Source organism: Pelodiscus sinensis, chromosome 24, assembly GCF_049634645.1.
Source record: "Pelodiscus sinensis isolate JC-2024 chromosome 24, ASM4963464v1, whole genome shotgun sequence".
Lineage (NCBI taxonomy): Eukaryota > Metazoa > Chordata > Testudines > Trionychidae > Pelodiscus > Pelodiscus sinensis.
The window spans coordinates 3,349,113-3,372,026 of NC_134734.1; the positions used below are offsets into that span (position 1 = coordinate 3,349,113).

Genomic DNA, 22,914 nt, shown 5'->3' on the forward strand with positions numbered 1-22,914 from the left:
GGTTCTCTGCGACTGTGGGGCCTATTTCCGCTCCTCCCTCGTGTCACGAATCCGGGCAGAGTTCCTCTGGGCGGCGTCCACTGGCTCCATCGACAACTTTGAGGAGCAGTGGGCGCTGTCCGGGGTTCTCTGCTCGGTGTCCCCATCCGGCTCCCTTATTTTGAACCTCTAGCCCGCACTTCTTGATCCTTTAGTCATTATTTGTCCCAAGAAATCAATTGAACATGGGTCCAGTGTCCCTCCCATAAGGTTGGGGAGGGGCTTTTAGAAGGTGGGCGGGCTTCGCCCGCCCACCATCCCATGATTTCAAATAGGCCAGTATCAAAAGGGGGAGGGTCCATGAGACTGACAGACCCCAGAGACAATGGAAAGCAGCCAACACTCCAGCTCAGCCTGATTGACAGGTTGGACAGGCCAGTGAGAAAAGCAAGAGGCCAGGCCCCGTCCTCCCTGGGAGCTGGGATTGTTCAGGGTCTCTCTGAGCAAGGAGAGAGCTGAGAGACTGCTAAGAGGAGTGTAAGCTGTGCTGAGGGGCAGTTTTTGCAGCAACAGAGCCAGGCACACACAGCCCAAGGAGCGCAGACCCTGTGTTGAGCAGCAGACTGGCAGTGCTCAGAGAGCCAAAAGGAACAGAGAAGCAACGCAAGGAGCTAGAGACTGGCCAAGCAGCACAGCCTGCAGCTGGGTGTGGTGAGCAGCTGGGACCTGCAAAGTGCGGGGAGAGGCTCTGGACTGGGAGAGAGGTCTGGCCACTTAGAGCTTGAGGCTGTGTGGTCACTGCCAGAGCAAGCGTGTCCAGCCTGCAGCCCCCCTGCAGCACATCCAGGGCCTCTAAGGGGCCTCTAAGGAAGAGACTGTGGCCTCTGCTTACACTCTGCAGGCTGCTGTTTTGATGTCCCTGTGCTACAGAGCAGGGCTGTGTGTTCTCATTTAACCATTCTCATTTTTTCTTATTCTTTTCTCTTTAATCAGTTGATGTTTAATAAATTGTATTTGCTTTGAACCTTATGAAGTGATCGCTGGGCCAAGAAGGCCTGCAGTGTGAAGAGAGCACCTCGGAGTGGGGACACCCTAACTCCTGCCCCTAGTGACTACAAGGTCGGGGATTAAGCCCCAGGAAACCTGGGCCCAGCCTTGTTGGGGTTTCGAGGACTCTGCTACTCAGGAGAGTGGAGGGGGAGCCCTCAGGATCAGGGAGCCGGGGGGTAAAGGAAGTGGGAGCGGGGACTCGGATCCTTTTGCTGGTCCATTTCACCGGGGTGTATAGAAGCCAGGAAAGTTCCCCACAATAGCGGGACCATTCCCCCGCTTACGTTTAGCTCAACCTCAGTCAGAGAACGTTCCCTTGGGGTTTATTATTTGCCCTTCGTCTTCGCCCGCAGCCACTGGGGTGATACTGCTGCCGACAGATCTTGGCACCATCATGGGTAGGGCTCCGACAGCGTCACTCTCAGTGGAAATGCTAGTGGGGCAGGAAATGGTGAGCGCATCGCCTTAGGCTGCAGTAGAAATGTGGGGGACCCACATGACCTTGGAGTGCGGCCAGCGAGTCTGTCCTCCAGCTCCCCCAGCAACTCCGAGGAAGCAGTGCGGGTGATGGAGGGATTGCGACACGTCCCCCGCGAGCTGAGACCCAGGGATGTGCCGGAGTCTGTAAGGGTCTGTCTACACTAGCCCTCTAGTTCGAACTAGGGTGGCTAATGTAGGCATTTGAAATTGCAAATGAAGCCCGGGATTTAAATATCCTGGGCTTCATTTGCATGTTTCCATCCGGTCCCCATTTTTAAATGCCACTAGTCCGAAGTAACTGCCTGTGGCTACACGTGGCAGTGAAACGGTCATTCGAACCAAGTCCTCAGTTCGCATTAACGGTTACTCCTCATGGTACGGCTGCTGCTGTAATTCCGGGTAACACCTACACAATTTTCTCAGAGACAAAGGCACATGGGGCTCAAATCCCGACACCTTACCAGGCTGCTTGTCACCTGCTCCCCAGCTGGTGGCGGAGGGTTGGAGGCCTGCTCAAGGAGGAGAACGGTGGGAAAAGGAGACAGTGGATCCCTTTTAGCTCTCGCCTTCTTCCAAGAGACACCAGAGAGCCGAGGCGCTGGGGAAGGAGGCTCCAGGCTGGAGGGGAGCCGGCCGGGCCCTGTACTGCAGCTTGTGAGGAGACCAATAGTTTCCTTTGTGGTTTGTTTAGCTTGTGCCCTGAGCCGTGGGTCAGTTTCCTCCAGCCCGGCGTGGGGGGGCCACAGGGCTGGGGTGGCTCCTTGGCCTTCGTTGAGCTGACGGACTTTGTCTGAGCTCCCACGGTGCTGGCCAGTGGGGCTGGGCAGAGGCCGGAGGGGGGAGAACTTGCTGGTGATACAGCATTGCGGGGGGTGGGAGGGACTGCAGCCCTGCTCGCATCCTGTCCAAAGTCACACACCCCCCCCCGCCCCGTCAAATGCAGCAATTCCCAGCAGTGGGTGTGAAACCAGAGCGGGGGTGTGAATGCCGCGGTGCTGAGCACACAGGCTGTGAGGGATGGACACAGGCAGCGCTGGCTGCCCCCGGCTCAGGGTGCGTGTGGATGGGGGAAGGCAGGACACCAGCTAGAGGGGCCCAAGGGCCTGTGCTGTGTGGGGCTGGGTAGGTTTTGCAAGATGTGGTTTCCCCACGGAAGTGGGAGTCCCAGGCTCTGCAGTGCACCTGCTGAGTCCCAGCACCCTCCTCTAACCACTAGCCCTCGCTCTCCTCCCAGCAGCCCCTTTTCTAACCACTAGGCCACCCTCCGCTTCTCTGCTCAGCTCATTCCCCCTTCTCCCCATGACCTCCACGGGCAGGGACCTGGGACCTCCTGAAAGGAGCCAATCGGGGCGCCCGTGAGGCCCGGCTGCCAGTTGCCCCCAAAGCCACGGAGCGAGAGGATGTGGGGGCCAGGAGCCGGCCAGACGCCCCCTTGCACCAGGCGAGGCCTCGGAATCCTCCTCGCGCTGCTCTGCCAGGGTAAGAGCCGCAGGGAGCCGGGGGCAGGAATCCCGCAGCGCCGGGGAGAGACCCAGGGCTCCTGGCTTCAGACGCTTCCTGCGCTAGAGCTGAGACTGTCAGATACAGGACGGTGGGAGGGGCACGGGCAGAGAGGGGTGCTGTGGGTTGGGGTTGAGGGACACTGACATCACTGGGGGACTACAAAGCCGGGTTGAGGGACACTGGCAGTGCTGGGGTGGCTGTGGGTCGGGTTTATGGGGCACTGGCAGAGCTGGGGGGCTACAAAGCAGGGTTGAAGGGCACTGGCACTGCAGGGATCTGGGGGTGGTGGTTGAGGGGCACTGGCAGAGCTGGGGTGGCTTCGGGTCAGGGTTATGGGGCACTGGCAGAGCTGGGGGCTGTGGGTCGGGGTTATGTGGCACTAGCAGGGCTGGTCTGTTCCCCTGCAGCCCAGCTCTCCCAGGGACAGGTCTATCAGATCCATGTTGCAGCCCATGTCACGGTGCAGCAGGGCCTCTGCGTGCTGCTCCCCTGCCATTTCACAGCTGATTTTGAGTCCCCTGGGCCTGTCTACAAATACTGGTTCCACAGAGGCGCTGATAGTGGACACAGCGTGCCCGTGGCCAGCACCAACCCGGACAGGCCCCCACATGCGCCCAGGGGTCGGTTCCGCCTGGCTGGGGAGGCCGAGGACGACTGCTCCCTCAGCATCAGCGACGTGCGGGCTGAAGACCGGGACCGCTACTACTTCCGCTTTGAGAAGGGAGAGAGCAAATACAGCTACCGGGAGATCCAGCCGCTGGTGAACGTCACAGGTGCAGCAGGGGGCCCAGTAATATGGAGCTCAGCTATGCCCAGTGGTGGGGAGTTCCATGGGTCAGTTCCAGAAATACCCAGTGGCAGGATGGTCCACTGGTTACTCCCAAAAATGCCCAGTGGAGGGGAGTTCCACAAGTTAGTCCTAACAATACCTAGTGGAAGGGAGGTCCATGGGTTAAGCCCGAATAATAACCAGTGGCAGTGAGTGCTGGGGATTAACCCCAGTAATTCCCACAGGGCTGAATCTTAATGGTTTCTCCTGACTAGAGCTGAGGGACCAGCCAGTCCTGAGGGTCCCCGAGGTGCTGAAGCCCGGGCAGTCAGTGAATGTGACCTGCCAGGCTCCGGGCACCTGCTCTGGGACCCCTCCCCAAATCACCTGGACAGGAGGGTTCAACTCCACGGCCGTGGACGTCTCAGAGCCCCAGGGGAATGGCAGCGTCTCCTACAGCTCTGTGCTCCACTTCACAGCCATCCTGGTGCACGATGGCAAAGAGCTCGGCTGCACCGTCACGTACCCTGCGGTCGGGGTGTCCACCCGCCGAGCCCTCCAGCTCCACGTTGGCTGTGAGTCACCCAGTGCAGCACTGGCAGGGGAGTGGGGGCTAGTGGTTACACAGACAGGCAGGACTCCTGGGTTCTCTGCCTGGCAATGTGAGGGCAGTGGGGGCTAGTGGTTGTGGAGGGGGTGGAGTGAGAGCCAGGAGGGCAGTGGGGTCCCTGGAGACAAATCCCCCACACACCCTGTGTCCTGTTGCAGACGCGCCGGAGCTGCTGCCGGGGGGGAACTGCACGGTGCGGAGCAGCAGGCCCGGGGGGGCAGCCACATGTTACTGCGCGGCCGAGGGGAACCCCCCACCCCACCTCCAGTGGCACCTGCCCAACCGCACCCTCCCAGGGGACTTCGAGGGCCCTGAGCTGCGGGCGAAGACCTGGGCGCGAGGCCCGGCCGTGAGCGGGGAGCTGCAGGGCCCGGCCGGTGCCCTGGACAATGTGTCCTGCGCCGCCGCCAACGCCCACGGGCAGAGCCAGGCCGAGCTGCCCCTGATGCCTGCAGGTACTGGGCACCCATGATGGTGGGGGTGGGGCACCCTGCTACCGTAATTACTCACATATACACCCCAGCCTGGGTATAAACTGCAGGGTTGGGGCAGCAGGGTGGTGGGGGCTGGCATGGGATGTCTTGCTACCATAATTACACTCATACACAGTCATGTCTCCTAGTACTGTAATTACTCTTGGTGCACATATAATTTTCCTTTTATTTAATATAGTCTGTGTGGGGGTGAGGTTACCGTATATTCTCATCCAAATAGAAGCCACCTTCCCCCTCCAATATACCTCGGAGCCACAAGGACCCAGGAAGCACTAGGTAGCTAGTGAGCCCTTACCGTATTTTCTTAGACATACACCAGATGCCCACCTAATGTGTCTGAGTGGAGGTTACAATAGCACCTTCCCCCCCCATACATAAGCAGGCTGTAACTAACTGTAATTCCCTTCATACACATGCTTCCCCATGCTCTGCTTGACACCATTAATCCCACTACTGACACCATCTGTGTCCGTGTCTCTCCTCAGGTGATGGTAATTTCCTGCTTAGAGTCTCCACTGGAGTCACTGGCGGCATTTTACTCCTCTTGGTGCTGGCGATCGTGGTCTGCAAGGTTGTGAGAGCCAGGTGAGGGCACTGGGGTAGGGGCTTGGTGTGGGGGGCAGACAGACCAAGAGAACTGGACCAAGAGAACTGAGGGTGGTGAATTCATTAACTGACAGGAAGATACTTGTGGAAAGCAGGCAACTGTGGAGGGTTTGGATGTTGCATTTCTGTAGCATGAGGCTCCTCCAAGACAGAATTAGCCTATCGACTCTGCCACTGGGTAGAAGCAGGGATAACCTGTGGAACTCCATGCCACCAGATATTATCAAAGTTAACCCATAGGATCCCCTGTCACTAAATGATAGAATCCTTAACCCATGGGACTCCCTGCCACTAAGTAGAAGTAGGTTTAACCCTTGGAACTCCCTGCCACTGGGGATTGGTCGCATTAACCTCTAGGACTAGCAGCTCCAGGGCTGTGGGAACTGAACTAAAGCTGTTCCCGCTTGCAGGAAAGACACAGAGGAGGGTCCTTCAGACTACAACAACAGGGGCAACGGGGAGCAGCAGACGTCCCTCAGTGGGGAGAAGCCCAGCAAGGCGAAGAAAGAGAAGCCGTCCAACCTATACAAGACCAATTCAGGGGGAGAGGTGGGAAAAGCCAGGGCTGTGCACATGCCTTCACTGGATGGGTGGGAGCTCCCCCCGGCAGAGCCCCAGCACAACACTAGGGGGCGCTGTGCTGCAGTTGTTCTCCCTGAGATACTGGCCAGAGCCTCCGAGTGCTGTTGGTAACCAGACATCTTCTCTGCTTGTCAGAGCTTGGGAGTCATGGATCTGGCTGTTCTGGCTGGACTCCCAGATAATTAAAGGCATTTGCCTTCCAAACAGCCATGCTGTTGCCCTAGATACATTAGTCTTCCTTCCTGCCCCTGGCTGCATATTGACACCAAGTGAGCTGTCCCAATGTGGTGTTGTATGGGGCTGTTCCCCAGCTGCTCCACCCCAGAGGTAGCTGCACCTCAGTCACCGTGTGAACCAAACATTCCTTTTTGCAGCCTCCAGAGCTGAGCAGTGATGACTATGTGAACATGGAGCAAGTGGAAGATGAGGAGAATTTAGCAGGAGGAGGAGATGGAGTCTACAAGAATATTGACGGTTTACAGCCACGTTTTCCGCCTGACCAGACCTACTCCAGTGTCTGTCCCTAGAGCAGGAGTGGAAGAGCTGACAGTGCGTCTAAGTACCTCTTCTATTTAGCAAGTGCTTGTATCACTTGCAATAATGGTAATGACATAGGGGTGATAATAGGGGAAGTTTCTGTGAGGTATTGACATTAGGGGTGATCATTAGAAAGACAGCTTCCCCAATTATCACCCCTAATGTTATTACCTCACAGAAACTTCCCCTATGATCACCCCTATGTCATTACCTCATAGAAACTTACCTTCTCCCCTCACCCCCACTCTGTTCTAATATTTGATTTGTCAATTTCACATGCGTTCTCTTTTTTTGGATTGTATCACTTTGGTATATATGGTTGTGTCGATTTTCATCCACAAATTGATCTGGGGATGTGGGTCTGGCCCACGAAAGCTCATCACCATCTTTTTAGTCTTTAAAGTGCTACATAGGTCTGTCTTTTGCACAGAGAGTGACACTGTCGGAGTCCTTCCCATGATGGTGCCAAGATCTGTCGGCAGTAACACCCCAATGGCTGCGAGCGAAGAGGAAGGGCTACTAATAAATCCCAAGTGAACGTTCTCTCACCGAGGTTGAGCTAAAGAGTCAAAGAAAAGCGAGGGGGAGGATCTGGAAATAGACCTAAGAAATTCCTAGAAATAGTGATCTGTACCTCACCCCCAGGTGGGGGGCTAGCGGGCTGGGGTGTGACTGTGGGGCACAAGTGGGGCACACTGACATGCACACAGAGTGTGGGCAGCCCGAGTGACAACCTTCCCCTTCCATGTTCACCTCATTTCAAAAATCAATGATAATGCTAGGACAGTGTGAGCCCTGTGGGGGTACCATACAAAAATTCATAACCCGCTGAACATTATGGTGCTGGTGAAATACAGGGAGCAACACTTTATAAAGTTTGAAGATTCTACGGTATGGACGTTGCTGTAATTCTGGGTAACACCTACACAATTTTCTCAGAGACAAAGGCACGTGGGGCCCAGCCCTGTGTTACAGAACCATTGTCCAGCAGGGCAGAAGGGGCAGAGGGCGGGTATTTATGGAAAATATAGTAATAGAGATGTCATTTCCTCAGTGAAAGTTCAAATCCCACCACCTTCCCAGGCTGCTTGTTGCCTGCTCCCCAGCTGGGGCTGTGGGGGAATGGGCTGCTCAAGGAGGAGAACGGTGGGAAAATGAGACAGTGGATTTGTTTTAGCTCTTGCATTCTTGCCAAGAGACACCAGAGAGCAGAGATGCTGGGGACTGAGAGTCCAGGCTGTGGGGAGAGCCAACCGGGCCGTGAACTGCAGCTTGTGAGGAGACAAACTGTGTTCTTTGCTGTTCCTTTAGCTTGTGCCCTGAGCTGTGGGTCAGAGTTTCCTCCAGCCTGGCGTGGGGAGCGGGAAAGGGAGGCACAAGGCTGGGATGGATCATTGACCTTTGTTTAGCTGACTGCTTTTCTGTAGTATGAGGCTCCTCTAAGAAAGAATTAGCCTATGAAACTCCTTGCCCCTTGTTAACCTATGGGACTCCCAGCCACTAGATATTATCAGTGTTAACCCAGAGGATCCCCTTTCACTAAACGGTACAAATCTTAGCCCATGGGACTCCCCCTGCCATTAGGGATTGGTTGTGTTAATCTCTGGGACTGGCTGCTGGAGGGTGGACTCACTGGCAGCTCCAGGGCTGTGGGAACCAAGCTAAAGCCGTGCCCCCTTGCAGGAAAGACAGAAAGGAGGGTCCCTCAAGCTACAGCAATGCAGGCAACGGGGAGCAGCAGCCATCCCCCAGAGGGGGGAAGCCCAGCAAGGTGAAGAAAGAGGAGCAGTTCAACCTGTACAAGGCCAGCGCAGGCGGAGAGGTGGGGAACACCAGGGCTGCATGCTTCCCCCGCCGCCCTCAGGGCTAAGCAGGGAGGGACCTGCATGTTCCCTGGATGGGTGGGGGCTGTCCCCTGGCAGGCAGGGCTGGCTCCAATACTCCAGCAGAGCACTAGGGGGCGCTGTTCTGCAGCTTGTCATCATTGAGGTACAGGCCAGCGCAGCCTCGCACTCGTGGTAACCAGACATCTCCCTGGTTTGTCAGAGCTGGGGGGTCGTGGATCCCACTGTCCTGGCCAGGTTCCCACATCGTGAATTACATTTGCCCTCCTAAAAACCACTTGGTTGCCAGAGATACATTTCTCTTCCTTTCCTGCCCTGGGCACCATTGTGGTAGCACACGCATCATCCCCATGCGGCGTTGTGTGGGGCTCTTCCCCCAGCTACCCCACCCCAGAGGTGGCTGCACCTCAGTCACCATGTGAGCCAACCCTTCGGCTTTGTATCCGCAGGTGCTGGGCACTGACGACTACGAGACCATGGAGCAAGTGGAAAGCTATGAGAATTTAACAGCAGGAGGAGATGAAGTTTTCAAGAACATTGACGATTTGCAGCCACATTTGCTGTCTGACCAGTAAAGCGTCTACTCCAATGTCTAACCCTAGAGCAGGAGGGGAAGAGCTGACAGTGCTTCTAAATCTCTCTTCTATTTAAACACCTGCTTGTATTGCTAGGGGTAATAGGAGCTAGAGCTGTGGGGGTGAGCGGTGAGATGGCTGGTGGGGGTAGTGGGATATGCCTAGAACCTACACGTCAGCAACTGAGTTAATAAGTAGAGTTACTGGCAGCAACATGATATGTTATAGAGATGTGTTGTGTTGTGTTATAGAGAGGTGAGCATTAAGAAGAGAGGATTGTTCTACCTTCTCTAATTTCCTGAGTTAAAGAAATCTCCCTAAAATCCTGGAAAGGGAAAATCTCAGGGCCTGGAAAGCTTCAAAAGCTCCATCAAGGCTGGAGTAAAAGGGGTGATTTGAAAAACTGGTTTATGAGAGAACTGATCACACCTGCTATGAGGTGCAATTTTATTGCCAGGTTTAACAGTGTTAACCCCTGCGACTCCCTGCTGCTGGGTAACTAATGTTACCTAATCACTGCTGCAACACTTAAAGGGGCGATATTTCACCCACTCTTCCTTTCTAAATCTTGAGATCCATCCCTGCTGCTTTGTGCAAAACAGGTGGTTAATTTTGCTGTAAGTTTTTCAAAATATAGGTATCTGTTTTTGTACTTTCAATGTGTTCACAGTGGTTTGATTTTATTATAATATTGGGGTGAAACTGTGGGACTCCGTGCCATTGGGTAGTAGCAGGGTTACCCGTGGAACTCTCTGCCACAGGCTAGTAACAAGATTTCCTGTCATGGGGTATCAATAAGGCTTGTCTGCACTCCTCCCTGCCTGTGGGAATTAGTGGGGTTAGCCCTGGGATTCTCTGCTTCTTGGTATTAGCAGATTTATCAGTGTGAACCCATGGAACTCACTGCTGCAGGGTGGCTGTTATAGTTAAATTCCATGCCAGTCTACTGAGGAACAGGGGAATGAGGTACAGGGCCTAGTCCCCTCTCATCAGTACCAGTTCTGATCTAGCCCAGGGAAGGGAAATGTCTGGCTTGATGGGGAAGAGATTGGGACATGGGGTCTCTCCCCTCGGGGGGAGCATTGGCTGTGGAATTGGACCGGCCAGTGGGGCAGCCTGGGGCAGTTGAGGTGGGGTTAAAATGGAACCTTCCCCCCATCCCTTGGGTGCTCCCATGGGGCCATCCCAGAACACGAGGCTCTGTCTGCGCCTAGCATGGGGAGGAGTTAACCCTTGGAGGGAGGATTCACTACAGAGAGCCGGGGTGGGGATGTCACTGGGTTGGGAGGATGGTTTATTACAAACCCAGCTGCCCTGGCAACTCCACAGCAGTGCCCAGACTAGAGAAACTGTGCAGCGCTTCACCCTGTCCTCCTCTCCAGGCTCCCGGCAGCCAGCGGTTATGGGTTCTCCCAGGCACCCATCCATGTTGGCCACCTGCAGCTGCTGGAATGATCCTCCGGGGACTTGTCATTCTGTTTAAACCCTGCACAGCTCAGTCTCCAAACCCCCAGCAGGGAGTTCTTCAGGTTAACAGTCAGGCTGGCTGGCTGGATGTGCCTGAAAAAGCACCTCCTCAAGTTCACACTGAACTTGCTTCCTCTTCATTTCAGCAGGTGCCTCCTGGCTCACGTCTTCTGTGCAGGGCCAAACATTTCCTCCCTTGCGTTCTCTGCTCCCGTCCCGCTCTGAGAATCAGAGAATCCCAGGGCAGGCAGAGACCTCAAGAGTCAAGTCCACCACCCTGCCCAAAGCAGGACCAACCCAACTCCATCATCCCAGCCAGGGCTTCGTCCAGCCGGGACTTAAACACCCCTAGTAATGGAGATTCCACCCCCTCCCTTGGGAACCCCCCCAGCGCTTCCCCACCCACCTAGGGAAATAGTTTGTCTTAATATCCAACCTAGACTTTTCCTGCCACAACTTGGGACCATTGCTCCTCGTTCTGCCACCTACACCATTGAGAACAGCCTCTCTCCAACATCTTTGGAATCTCCCTTCAGGAACTTCAAGGCTGCTCCCAAATCCCCCCTCGCTCTTCTCTTCTGCAGATTAAACAAGCCCAAATCCCTCAGCCTCCCCTCGTAGGTCATGTGCTCCAGCCCCCTAATCGTTTTGGTCACTCTCCGCTGGACCCTCTCCAATGCGTCCACACCCTTTCAATAGTGGGAGGCCCAAACCGGATGCAATACTCCAGATGTGGCGTCCCCACTGCCGAACAAAGGGGAATAATTGCTTCTCTAGTCTGCTGGCAATGCTCCTACTAATGCACCGTAACATGCCACTAGCCTTCTTGGCTGCAAAGACCCCCTGTAGACTCATCTACAGCTTCTGTTCCCCTCTTACAGACTCCGGCACGTGCCCTGCTCTGAACTTCCTCTTGGAGTTGGCGGAAGACAGACCCGCCGGACCCACTCCAAGAGCAGGCAGGCGCCTTGCACATTTCTACTGCAGCCTTGGGTGATTCACTCACCATTTCCTGCCCCATGAGCATTTTCACTTAGAGTGACGCTGTCGGAGCCCTGCACATGATGGTGACAAGATCTGTCAGCACCAGTAACACTCCAGTGGCTGCGAGCAAAGAGGGAGGGCGAATAATAAACCCAAAGTGAACGTTCCCTGACATGAGATAAAGAGTCAACGAAAAGCCAGGGGAAGGCTCTGGAAACACAGATAAGAAAGTCCCAGACACAGCGATCTGAACTTCACACTCAGGTGGGGGGCTAGCGGGCTGGGGTGTGACTGTGGGGCACAAGTGGGGCACACTGACATGCAGCACAGAGTGTGGGCTGCCCGAGTGACAACCTGCCCCGTCTGTGTTCATCCATGATCATAAAACTGTGATAACGCTAGGACAGCGTGAGCCCTGTGGGGTACCATATGAAAACTCATAAGCTGCTGAACATTATGGTCCTGCTGAAAAACAGGGACCAACACTTTATGGCATTAAAAGAGTCTACGGGATGGCTGTTGCTGTAATTCTGGGTAACACCTACACACAATTTTCTCAGAGACAAAGGCACATGGGGCCCAGCCCTGTGTTACGGAGCCGTTGTCCAGCAGGGCAGAAGTGGCAGAGGAAGGGTATTGATGGGAAATGTACATTTCCTCAGTGAAAGCTCAAATCCCATCACCTTCCCAGGCTGCTTGTCACCTGCTCCCCAGCTGGGGGGAAGTGGTGCTGGTCAAGGAGGAGAATGGTGGGAAAATGAGACAGTGGATCCGTTTTAGCTCTCGCATTCTTCCAAGACACACCAGAGAGCCGAGGTGCAGGGGAAGGAGGCTCCAGGCTGTAGGAGATGCAGTTGGGCCCTGTACTGCAGCTTGTGAGGAGACCAATAGTTTCCTTTGTGGTTTGTTTAGCTTGTGCCCTGAGCCGTGGGTCAGTTTCCTCCAGCCCGGCGAGGGGGGGCCACAGACCTGGGGTGGCTCATTGGCCTTTGTTGAACTGAGGGGCTATGTCTGGGCCCCCGGGCGCAGGGCGCTGCGAGTGGGCAGAGGGCGGAGGGGGAAGAGTTTGCCGGTGCTACAGCATCGCAGGGGGCGGGAGGGACACAGCTGCTCACATCCTGGCCAGTGTCACCCCCCGTCAAATGGGCAACGGTAAAACCGGAACAGGGATGTGAATGAGGCGGTGCTGAGCACACACTGTGGGGGATGGACACAGGCAGCTCTGGCTGCCTCCGGCTCTCTGCACGTGCAGGGGGCAGGCAGGATGCCGGCAGGAGGGGCGTAGGGGCCTGCGCTGTGCGGGTCCGAGTGGAGTTGGCAGGATGTGGTTTCCCCAAGGGAGGAGTGAGTGCCAGACTCAGCAGTGCATCGTCTCTAACCACTAGCCCTCACTCTCCTCCCGGCTTCCCCTTTTTTAACCACTCAGCTGCCCTCCACTTCCCTGCTCAGCTCATTCCCCTTCTCACCACGACCTTCACAGGCAGAGACCTGGCACCCCTGAAAGGAGCCAATCGGGGCGCCCGTGAGGCCCGGCTTCCGGCTGCCTCCAAAACCGCGGCGCGAGAGGATGTGGGGGCCAGGAGCCAGCCAGACGCCCCCTTGCACCAGGCGAGGCCTCGGAATCCTCCTCGCGCTGCTCTGCCAGGGTAAGAGCCGCAGGGAGCCGGGGGCAGGAATCCCGCAGTGCCGGGGAGAGACCCAGGACTCCTGGCTTCAGACGCCTTCCTGCGCCAGAGCTGAGACTGTCAGATACAGGACGGTGTGAGGGGCACGGGCAGAGCAGGGGGGGCTGCAGATGGGGGTTATGGGGCAGTGGCAGAGCTGGGGTCTGCGGGTTGGGATTATGGGGCACTGGCAGAGCTGGGGGGACGGCTGGTCAAGGTTGAAGGGCACTGGCAGAGCTGGAGGCTGTGGGTCGAGGTTATGGGGCACTAGCAGAGCTGGGGGCTGTGGGTCGAGGTTATGGGGCACTAGCAGAGCTGGGGGCTGTGGGTCGAGGTTATGGGGCACTAGCAGAGCTGGGGGCTGTGGGTCGGGGTTATGGGGCACTAGCAGAGCTGGGGGCTGTGGGTCGAGGTTATGGGGCACTAGCAGAGCTGGGGGCTGTGGGTCGGGGTAATGGGCACTAGCAGAGCTGGGGGCTGTGGGTCGAGGTTATGGGGCACTAGCAGAGCTGGGGGCTGTGGGTCGGGGTTATGGGGCACTAGCAGAGCTGGGGGCTGTGGGTCGGGGTTATGAGGCACTAGCAGAGCTGGGGGCTGTGGGTCGAGGTTATGGGGCACTAGCAGAGCTGGGGGCTGTGGGTCGGGGTTATGAGGCACTAGCAGAGCTGGGGGCTGTGGGTCGAGGTTATGGGGCACTAGCAGGGCTCGTCTGTTCCCCTGCAGCCCAGCTCTCCCAGGGGCAGGTCTATCGGATCCATGTGGCGCCCCATGTCACGGTGCAGCAGGGCCTCTGCGTGCTGCTCCCCTGCCATTTCACAGCCGATTTCAAGTCCCCCGGGCCTGTCTACAAATACTGGTTCCGCAGAGACGTAGACAAGGACCGCTGCGTGCCCGTGGCCAGCACCAACCCGGACAGGCCTCCACTGGCGCCCAGGGGTCGGATCCGCCTAGCTGGGGAGGCTGAGAACGACTGCTCCTTGATCATCAGCGACGTGCGGGCTGAAGACCAGGAGCACTACTTCTTCCGCTTCGAGAAGGGAGAGAGCAAATACAGCTACGTGGAGAACCAGACGCTGGTGGACATCACAGGTGCAGAATGGGGCCCAGTAATACTGAGTTTAGTTATGCCCAGTGGAGAGGAGTCCCATGGGTGAGTCCCAAAAATACCCTGTGGCAGGGAGTTCCACAGGTGATCTCCAATAATACTCTGGGGCAGGAAGTTCCTCGGGTTAGTTCCAATAACACTCAGTGGTGGGGAGTTCCACAGGTTAGCCCCAACTATACCCAGTGGAGGACAGTTCCACCAGTTAGCACGAATAATATCACGTGGCATGGCATGCCAGGGATTAACCCCAGTAATGCCCCACAGGGCTGAATCTTAATGGTTTTTCCTCCCTAGAACTGAGGGACCAGCCAGTCCTGAGGGTCCCTGAGGTGCTGAAGCCCGGGCAGCCAGTGAATGTGACCTGCCAGGCTCCAGGCACCTGCTCTGGGACCCCTCCCCAAATCACCTGGACAGGAGGGTTCAACTACTCGGCCATGAACGTCTCAGAGCCCCAGGGGAACGGCAGCGTCTCCTACAGCTCCGTGCTCCACTTCACGCCCACTCTGGCCCACGATGGCGAAGAGCTTGGTTGCACCGTCACGTATCCTGCGGTCGGGGTGTCCACCCGCCGAGCCCTCCGGCTCCACGTCGGCTGTGAGTCGCCCCGTGCAGCATTGGCAGGGAAGTGGGGTCTAGTGGTTACGGAGACAGGCAGGACTCCTGGGTTCTGTGGCTGGTGATGCGAAGGAAGTGGGAGCTCATGGTTGTAGAGGGGGTGGCACTGAGAGCCAGGAGGGCAGTGGGGTCCCAGGAGGCAAATCTCCCACATGCCCTGTGTCCCGTTGCAGATGCGCCAGAGCTGCTGCCGGGGGGGAACTGCACGGTGCAGGGCAGCGGGCCCAGGGGGGCGGCCACATGTTACTGCGCGGCCGAGGGGCATCCCTTGCCCCGCATCCAGTGGCTCCTGCCCGACCGCACCCTCCCAGGGGACTTCGAGGGCCCTGAGCTGTGGACCAAGTCGTGGGCACAAGGCCTGGCCGTGAGCGGGGAGCTGCAGGGCCCGGCCGGGGCCCTGGCCAACGTGTCCTGCGTCGCCACCAACGCCCACGGGCAGAGCCAGGCCGAGCTGTCCCTCATGCCTACAGGTACTGGGTACCCATGGCGGTGGGAGTGGGGCACTCTGCTACCATAATTACTCATGTATACGTCTGATTCTGGGTATAAGCTGCAGGGTTGGGGCAGCTGGGTGATGGGGGCTGGCATGGGATGTGCTGCTACTATAATTACACTCATACACAGTCATGTCTCCTAGTACTGTAATTACTCTCGGCCCAAATATAATTTTCCTTTTATTTAATATAGTCTGAGTGTGGGGGTGCGGTTACCATATATCCCACATGCAAATAGAATCCACCTCTTCCCCCCCCTCCAATTTACCTCAGAGCCAGGGGATCCCAGAAAGCGCTGGGTAGCTAGTGAGCCCTTACCCTATTTTCTTAGACATACACCAGATGCCCACCTAATTCCTCTGAGGGGAGGGGACAATAGCACCTTCCCCCCCCCCCCATACATGAACAGGCTGTAACTAACTGTAATTCCCTTCATACACATGCTTCCCCATTTCCTGCTTGACAGAATTAATCCCAGGGCTCACACCATTAATCCCACTACTGACACCATCTGTGTCCGTGTCTCTCCTCAGGTGATGGTAATTTCCTGCTTATAGTGTCCACTGGAGTCACTGGTGGCATTTTACTCCTCTTGGTGCTGGCAATCGTGGTCTGGAAGGTTGCCAGAGCCAGGTGAGGGCACCGGGGCAGGGGCTTGGAGCGGAGGGCAGACAGACCAAGAGAACTGGCCAAGGAGAACCGAGGGTGGTGAATTCATTAACACACAGGGAGATACCCGTGGAAAGCAGGCAACTCTAAAGGGACTGGATGCTGCTCTCCTGTAGCATGAGGCTCCTCTGAGACACAATTAGCCTACAGACCCTCTGCTATTTAGTAGTAGCAGGGATAACCTGTGGAACTCCATGTCACCAGATATTATCAAAGTAAACCCACAGGATCCCCTTTCACTTAATGATAGTATCCTTAACCAAAGGGGCTCCCTACCACTAAATAGAAGTAGATTTAACCCTTGGAACTCCCTGCCACTGGGGATTGGTTGCATTAACCTCTAGGACTAGCAGCACCAGGGCTGTGGGAATTGAGCTAAGGGCTGTTCCCTTCTGCAGGAAAGACACAGAGGAGGGTCCTTCAAGCAACAAGAAAAGAGGCAACGGGGAGCAGCAGCCGTCCCCCAAAAGAGAGAAGTCCAGGAAGGCGAAGAAAGAGAAGCAGTCCAACCTGTACAAGGCCAATGTAGGGGCAAAGGTGGGGAATGCCAGGGCCACGGGCCTCTGCATATGCCTTCCCTCGATGGGTGGGAGCTGTCCCCTGGCAATTTGGGCTGTTCCCAGAGCCCCAGCGCAACACTAGGGGGCGCTGTGCTGAAGTTGTTCTCCCTGAGATACTGGCCAGAGCCTCTGAATGCTGTTGGTAACCAGACATCTTCTCTGATTGTCAGAGCTTGGGAGTCATGGATCTGGCTGTTGTCCGGATTCCCAGATAATTAAAGGCATTTGCCTTCCAAACAGCCATGCTTTTCCCTAGATACATTAGACTTCCTTCCTGCCCCTGGCTGCAAATTGACACCAAGTGAGCTACCCTCATGTGGCGTTGTATGGGGCCGTTCCCCAGCTGCTCCACCCCATGGGTAGCTGCACCTCAGTCACCGTGTGAATGAACCCTTCCCTTTTGCAGTCTCCAGAGCTGAGCAGTGATGACTATATGAACATGGAGCAAGTGGAAAGTGACAAGAATTTAGCAGAAGGAGGAGATGGAGTCTACGAGAATATTGACGGTTTACAGCCACGTTTTCTGCCTGACCAGACCTACTCCAATGTCTATCCCTAGAGCAGGAGTGGAAGAGCTGACAGTGCGTCTAAGTACCTCTTCTATTTAAGCAACTGCTTGTACCACTTGCAATAATTGTTGTTAGAGCCGTGGGGTGAATGCTGGGATGGCTGGTGGTGACATGGTGGGTGCGGTGGGATACGTCTAGAACCAACACATTAAGAAGTAGTGTCACTTGCTCCCTATGTTACCAGGGATGGTTTAGTCACCATGTGGAGCAGCAGAATACCCCCTTCCCTTCCCCCCCCCCCCCCCACTCCAGCCCAAGGTCATGTGTCAACTTCTCTGCACATAAGCTGATGTCTGTTAACAAGGCCCCATCCCCAGATGCCCAGTCAGTTTTGGTACCATTGATGACATAACAGCAGACACCCATAGAGGTCATGCCCATAGCATCAGCTGATCCTTGTGCCAGGTCCCCTTAATGTGTTTGAGTGAAATGAATGTAGAACCCTGGAATGCTAAGAAGAGAGGATTTTTCTACCACCTCCGATTTCCTAAGGATTCCAATATCTCCCTAAAATCCTGGAAGGGGAAAATCTCAGGGGCTTGAAAGGTTCAAATGCCCCATCAGGGCAGGGTGAAAAGGGGGGAACTTCAAGCACTGCAGATGGTGAAGGAACTGATGAAAACTGTCATTGGTTGTAGTTTTACTGGTGGGTTTAGTGGTGCTAATCTCTGGAACTCCCTGCCACTGGATATTAGAGGGGTTAATCCTTGAGAATCACTCCTGTAGTGCTTAGAAGGGAGATATTTCACCCCATGCTTTCTTTCTAAATTTTGAGAGCCATCCTTACTGTTTTGCCCCTGTCATGTTTATGAGGGTTAGCCAGCAGCCTGGGGACTAAGGGGTTAACTACACCTAGCCAGATGGAGTGGCCAATAGGAATGTAGGTAGGACTTTCAAAGTGGGACAAAGGAATCTGGGGTTTTCCGCAATGCTGCTACACTGATTATTTTCGGGAATAACGGCATTGCACAAGATGGTTTTTCTTGCACAAGAAGGGGCAGTGTAGACAGCTCCTTCTGGCGCATGAGCCTCTTCAGCAAAATGACGGCTCATTAAATATGCAAATGAGGTTCGGGAATATTCCACGCTTAGTCTCATTTGCATATCTCTGGCGCAAGATCACGCCAGCGTAGACATAGCTCCGGAAACAATTCTTCACTTTCTGTAAGAAGGGAAAAGTTTAGATAAATCCGTTGGGTTTTACTGTTTTATGGTTTGGGTATGGGATCTGCTGTCTGTGCACTTTTTAAAAAATGTTTTGGCTTTTCTTTGTAACTAAGTTCTAGGCCCATGGAGTTTCTCCATGAGTATATTTTGTTACCTTGCCATCTAGTCATAATGCTTACAGTAGGAATATTGTGGTGATAAAAGTTTTCTCTTTTTTTAAAAATTAACCTCGTATTGGTAATGGTGGTGTCCTGCTTTTTACTTTAGGGGTGAGATTTCCCAGATGATCTTTCCCCTGATTTCTTTATTAATATTTGGGTGGTGGCAGCGAAAATTTTCTTCCCAAAATCTAGGGTTTTAAGATTTTGGGGGAAGTTTTCTACCAAAGCCTGGTAGATAAGGTTTTGGGGTACACTTGCTGGCCCCCACTTCAGCAGAATGAATATGTGGACAAAGCTGGCAATGGGTTTTGTTGCAAGGGAAGGTACCAGGGTTGGTATTAGTGTGGTATGTCCTCTGATTGTTGGTAAGAATCATCTTGAGGTTAGGTGGTTGTCTATAGGGGTATGTCTACACTACCCTGCTAGTTCGAACTAGCGGGGTAATGTAGGCATACTGCACTTGCAAATGAAGCCCGGGATTTGAATTTCCCGGGCTTCATTTGCATAAGCGGGAAGCCGCCATTTTTAAAACCCCGCTGGTTCGAACCCCGTGCAGCGCGGCTACACGGGGCACGAACTAGGTAGTTCGAACTAGGCTTCCTAGTTCGAACTACCATTACTCCTCATTTCACGAGGAGTAACGGTAGTTCGAACTAGGAAGCCTAGTTCGAACTACCTAGTTCGTGCCCCGTGTAGCCGCGCTGCACGGGGTTCGAACCAGCGGGGTTTTAAAAATGGCGGCTCCACGCTTATGCAAATGAAGCCTGGGAAATTCAAATCCCGGGCTTCATTTGCAAGTGTGGTATGCCTACATTACCCTCCTAATTCAAACTAGCGGGGTAGTGTAGACATACCCTCAGAGAGTAGTTATTAATGGTTCTCAATCCTGCAGGAAAGGTATAACAAGAGGGGTTCCGCGGGGGTCTGTTTTGGGACCGGCTCTGTTCAATATCTTTATCAAGGATTTAGATATTGGCGTAGAAATTACGCTTATTAAGTTTGCAGATGATACCAAGCTGGGAGGGGTTTCAACTGCTCTGGAGGATAGGGTCATAATTGAAAATGACCTGGACAAATTGGAGAAATGGTCTGAGGTAAACAGGATGAAGTTTAATAAAGACAAATGCAAAGTGCTCCACTTAGGAAGGAACAATCAGTTTCACACGTACAGAATGGGAAGAGACTGTCTAGGAAGGAGTACGGCAGAAGGGGATCTAGGGGTTACAGTGGATCACAAGCTAAATATGAGTCAACAATGTGATGCTGTTGCAAAAAAAGCAAACATGATTCTGGGATGCATTAGCAGGTGTGTTGTGAGCAAGACACAAGAAGTCATTCTTCCGTTCTGCTTTGTGCTGCTTAGGCCTCAGTTGGAATATTGTGTCCAGTTCTGGGCACCGCATTTCAAGAAAGATGTGGAGAAATTGGAGAGGGTCCAGAGAAGAGCAACGAGAATGATTAAAGGACTAGAGAACATGACCTATGAGGGAAGGCTGAAGGAACTGGGTTTCTTTAGTTTAGAAAAGAGAAGACTGACGGGGGTCATGATAGCAGTTTTCAGGTATCTAAAAGGGTGTCATAAGGAGGAGGGAGAAAACTTGTTCATCTTGGCCTCTGAGGATAGAACAGGAAGCAATGGGCTTAAACTGCAGCAAGGGAGGTTTAGGTTGGACATTAGGAAAAAGTTCCTAACTGTCAGGGTGGTCAAACACTGGAATAAATTGCCCAGGGAAATTGTGGAATCTCCATCTGTGGAGATATTTAAGAGAAGGTTAGATAAATGTATATCAGGGATGGTCTAGTCAATACTTGGTCTTGCCATGAGGGCAGGGGACTGGACTTGATGACCTCTCGAGATCCCTTCCAGTCCTAGTATTGTATGATTCTATTAATCTGATCCATATATTTCTATCTGTTCTTCTTCCTCAAACATGTCCTCTTCTTCGACTTCTTCTTTCTCTTCAGCATCATCAATATCTTCTTCCTCATTTCTCTAATTCTGTTTCCTTTTTTCTCTTTTGGATTTCAACAGAGCATCATTTGGGTTTTTAAGAAGCTTTATATTATGGGCTACGAATGTGTGCTTGCCTGCCCTTTCTTGTGTTAACTTGTTTCTTTTTGCGTTATGACTGATACTGTAAGTACTGAAACTTCTTTCAGTTGTTGCCGTTGTTGGTGGCATATTCAATATGTTGATCACTGCTTTCCCTAATTTTGATCCATAGCAAATACCTTTCCATCATGTTACTTCATCTACTGAGCCAGCTGATTTTGTTACATACGATTTTCCAAAAAAAACCTTCTTTAGCACGATGCTCTGCAATGACTTTTGCTGAGTGATCAGTGCCATACGTTCTTGTGACTAATTTATCGATGAATTCAGTTCCTTGTATTTGTTAATTTCTAGTAAGGCACTCACCATTGAATTTTGGATCTAGAATATTTGCAGCATAGTGACTGTCTTTTAGAGCCATATCTTTTCTTTTTTCAATACTTTTCATCACATCCTCTTTTTTCTTGTTTGGTAAGTGGACTTTTGGGAAGTAGCCTATCAAAATGATTGCTTAATTCCCTGAAACATTCAGGAACTTTGCTTATTTTTGGCTGGTCAGATTCAAGCAGCATAATCCATTTAACAACAGGACTTATCAGTGCATGCAGTTTTTGGACCCGTATCCAAAATACATCTTCATTCAAGATTGAATTCCTGGTACGTTTGCTCAGTTTAGTCTGTAAATCTTCATGGACAGAAAGGCATTTTAAGACATGTTTTTATTTCAATAAGCTTTCCAAACAATATAAAATGGAACCCCACCTAGTTTTAACTGGCAATTTATGTGCACAAGTTTGATTTTTCTCTTTTTGAAATGCAGTAAAATGAGCTCGTAAAACTTGCGATTTGTTAATTTCCTTCACAATGGTTTTACAGGTAGCTTCAGTTTCTTGAACAGATTTTAAGTTACTGAATTTTAAGTTACTAAATTAACAAATTTAGTGTATGAGCTGCACAAGTGTACATAGCAATGAGATTGTATTTTTTGTTAAGCACTGATAAGGATTTCACCATTACTGCAGCTTTATCGGTGACAATGGCACCAAATTTTTCAGCGCCTATTTCTGTCATTATTTCTTCCATACGGAATGCCATATACTCAGCAGTATGGCGTTCAACATCGCTTGCCACTGTCTTGTAAAACACTGGTTGGGGTGTTGATATAATAAAATTGATAACAGATTCATTTCTTCAGTTGCTCCGAGCATCACACTGCAGTGCAAGAGAAGAGGCTTCAGCAATTTTTGTTTTTATAAGAGCATCAACACGTTGATATTCAGCTTCCAAAAGTGTGTTAGAAACTGTGTACTTTGATGGCATCTTGAACGATGGTCTTCATTTTTGCATGAAAATAATCCAATCTTTGTTTTCAACCAGTGAGAGAGGTGATCCCGGTGAGAAAATAGCTCATGCAAAAAAATCATCCAAACCTTTGTTTTCAGTTTCATTCATAGACTCAAAGTAGTGACTTACAGCATGAGACCCCTTGGCTGAACTAGACGTGGAAGGTGGTGATGTAAATTCACTAGCACTAGCGCAGTGTTCTATAGACGTTGATGGCTGAGGTGGTCTGCTTCAGGACCAGGGCTGGCTCTAGGCACCAGCAAAACAAGCAGGTGCTTGGGGCGGCATATTGCCAGGGGCGGCATTCCGGCCCAGAGGAGCAGGGCAGCAGGGAGCCCCCCGGAGGCCGCCCCAAGCTGGGAACCCTGCGCCCAGCTGCTCAGAGCCTGCGCCTTGCCCCAGGGCGCTGGGAGCTCTGAGCGGGCAGCCCCGAGGTGCGGCCACTGCTGGGGCGCTTCATGGAGGGTGGTGCGGGGTGGCCGCGGCTGCTGCTGCTCGTGATGCTGAGCCCGGCAGCCTCTTCTTCACCTTTGAGTGAGCGCCCCCCCACCCCAGCCCATGTGCCCCCTCGTCCGGCCCCCCCCATGCACCTTGCCCCTCTGCAACTCTGCCTCCCGCCCGTGGTCCCACCGTCTGTGTACCGCCCTGTTGGCCACCCCCACCTGTGTTCTCTCCCCTGCAACTCCCCTGCCTGTGAACCCCCCTTGCCCAACTGTCCCCCCCACCTGTGTGCCCCACCCACTGTCCTGCGACTCCCCCCTGCCCTCCTCCCCCCTCTCTTCTCCTCCCCCGGGTAGGCCTCTGCCCTCCAGAGGTGAAAGGCTCTTGGGCAGGTTTGGATGCATCTGCTCAAACCCCTTCTCACAAACTCACCATTCCAAATGATCTGATTGGCTGCATCATCGGGCGTCAAGGCCCCAAAATCAATGAGATCCGGCAGATGTCTGGGGCGTAGATCAAAACTGCCAATCCAGTGGAAGGATCTGCTGACAGGCAGGGTACCATAATCTGCAGCCAGCATTAGCCTGGCCAA

The 22,914-nt window shown here is 53.5% G+C and overlaps 2 protein-coding genes across 3 annotated transcripts; both read left to right on the forward strand.

The window, feature by feature from the left end:
• The first annotated feature begins 2,830 nt into the window (after window positions 1–2,830).
• On the forward strand, window positions 2,831–7,072 carry LOC142819699 (sialic acid-binding Ig-like lectin 13). Its single transcript, XM_075908238.1, has 7 exons — window positions 2,831–2,988; window positions 3,420–3,785; window positions 4,057–4,452; window positions 4,550–4,846; window positions 5,371–5,470; window positions 5,902–6,040; window positions 6,448–7,072. Exons 1-7 carry the CDS (start codon window positions 2,910–2,912, stop codon window positions 6,598–6,600), a joined length of 1,530 nt encoding a protein of 509 aa, XP_075764353.1. The 5' UTR covers window positions 2,831–2,909; the 3' UTR covers window positions 6,601–7,072.
• A 5,742-nt stretch (window positions 7,073–12,814) lies between these two features.
• On the forward strand, window positions 12,815–18,906 carry LOC102453941 (sialic acid-binding Ig-like lectin 13). 2 transcript variants are annotated; one of them, XM_075907393.1, is made up of 7 exons: window positions 12,815–13,126; window positions 13,868–14,233; window positions 14,544–14,843; window positions 15,038–15,334; window positions 15,892–15,991; window positions 16,426–16,552; window positions 16,994–18,906. In XM_075907393.1, exons 1-7 carry the CDS (start codon window positions 13,048–13,050, stop codon window positions 17,144–17,146), a joined length of 1,422 nt encoding a protein of 473 aa, XP_075763508.1. In that variant the 5' UTR covers window positions 12,815–13,047; the 3' UTR covers window positions 17,147–18,906. The 2 variants fall into 2 exon arrangements, with proteins under 2 accessions (XP_075763508.1, XP_075763507.1); XM_075907392.1 differs by having other exon boundaries at window positions 12,822–13,126; window positions 16,426–16,564.
• The last annotated feature ends 4,008 nt before the right edge of the window (window positions 18,907–22,914 follow it).

Bases quoted from the DNA above. Each gene is read 5' to 3' on its own strand.
- LOC142819699 (XM_075908238.1), top strand. From the start codon at position 2,910: ATGTGGGGGCCAGGAGCCGGCCAGACGCCCCCTTGCACCAGGCGAGGC. The intron at 3,786-4,056 runs GTGCAGCAGGGG...TCTCCTGACTAG, and splicing joins GCCGCTGGTGAACGTCACAG to AGCTGAGGGACCAGCCAGTC. The intron at 4,847-5,370 runs GTACTGGGCACC...GTCTCTCCTCAG, and splicing joins GCTGCCCCTGATGCCTGCAG to GTGATGGTAATTTCCTGCTT.
- LOC102453941 (XM_075907392.1), top strand. From the start codon at position 13,048: ATGTGGGGGCCAGGAGCCAGCCAGACGCCCCCTTGCACCAGGCGAGGC. The intron at 14,234-14,543 runs GTGCAGAATGGG...TTTCCTCCCTAG, and splicing joins GACGCTGGTGGACATCACAG to AACTGAGGGACCAGCCAGTC. The intron at 15,992-16,425 runs GTGAGGGCACCG...TCCCTTCTGCAG, and splicing joins TGGAAGGTTGCCAGAGCCAG to GAAAGACACAGAGGAGGGTC.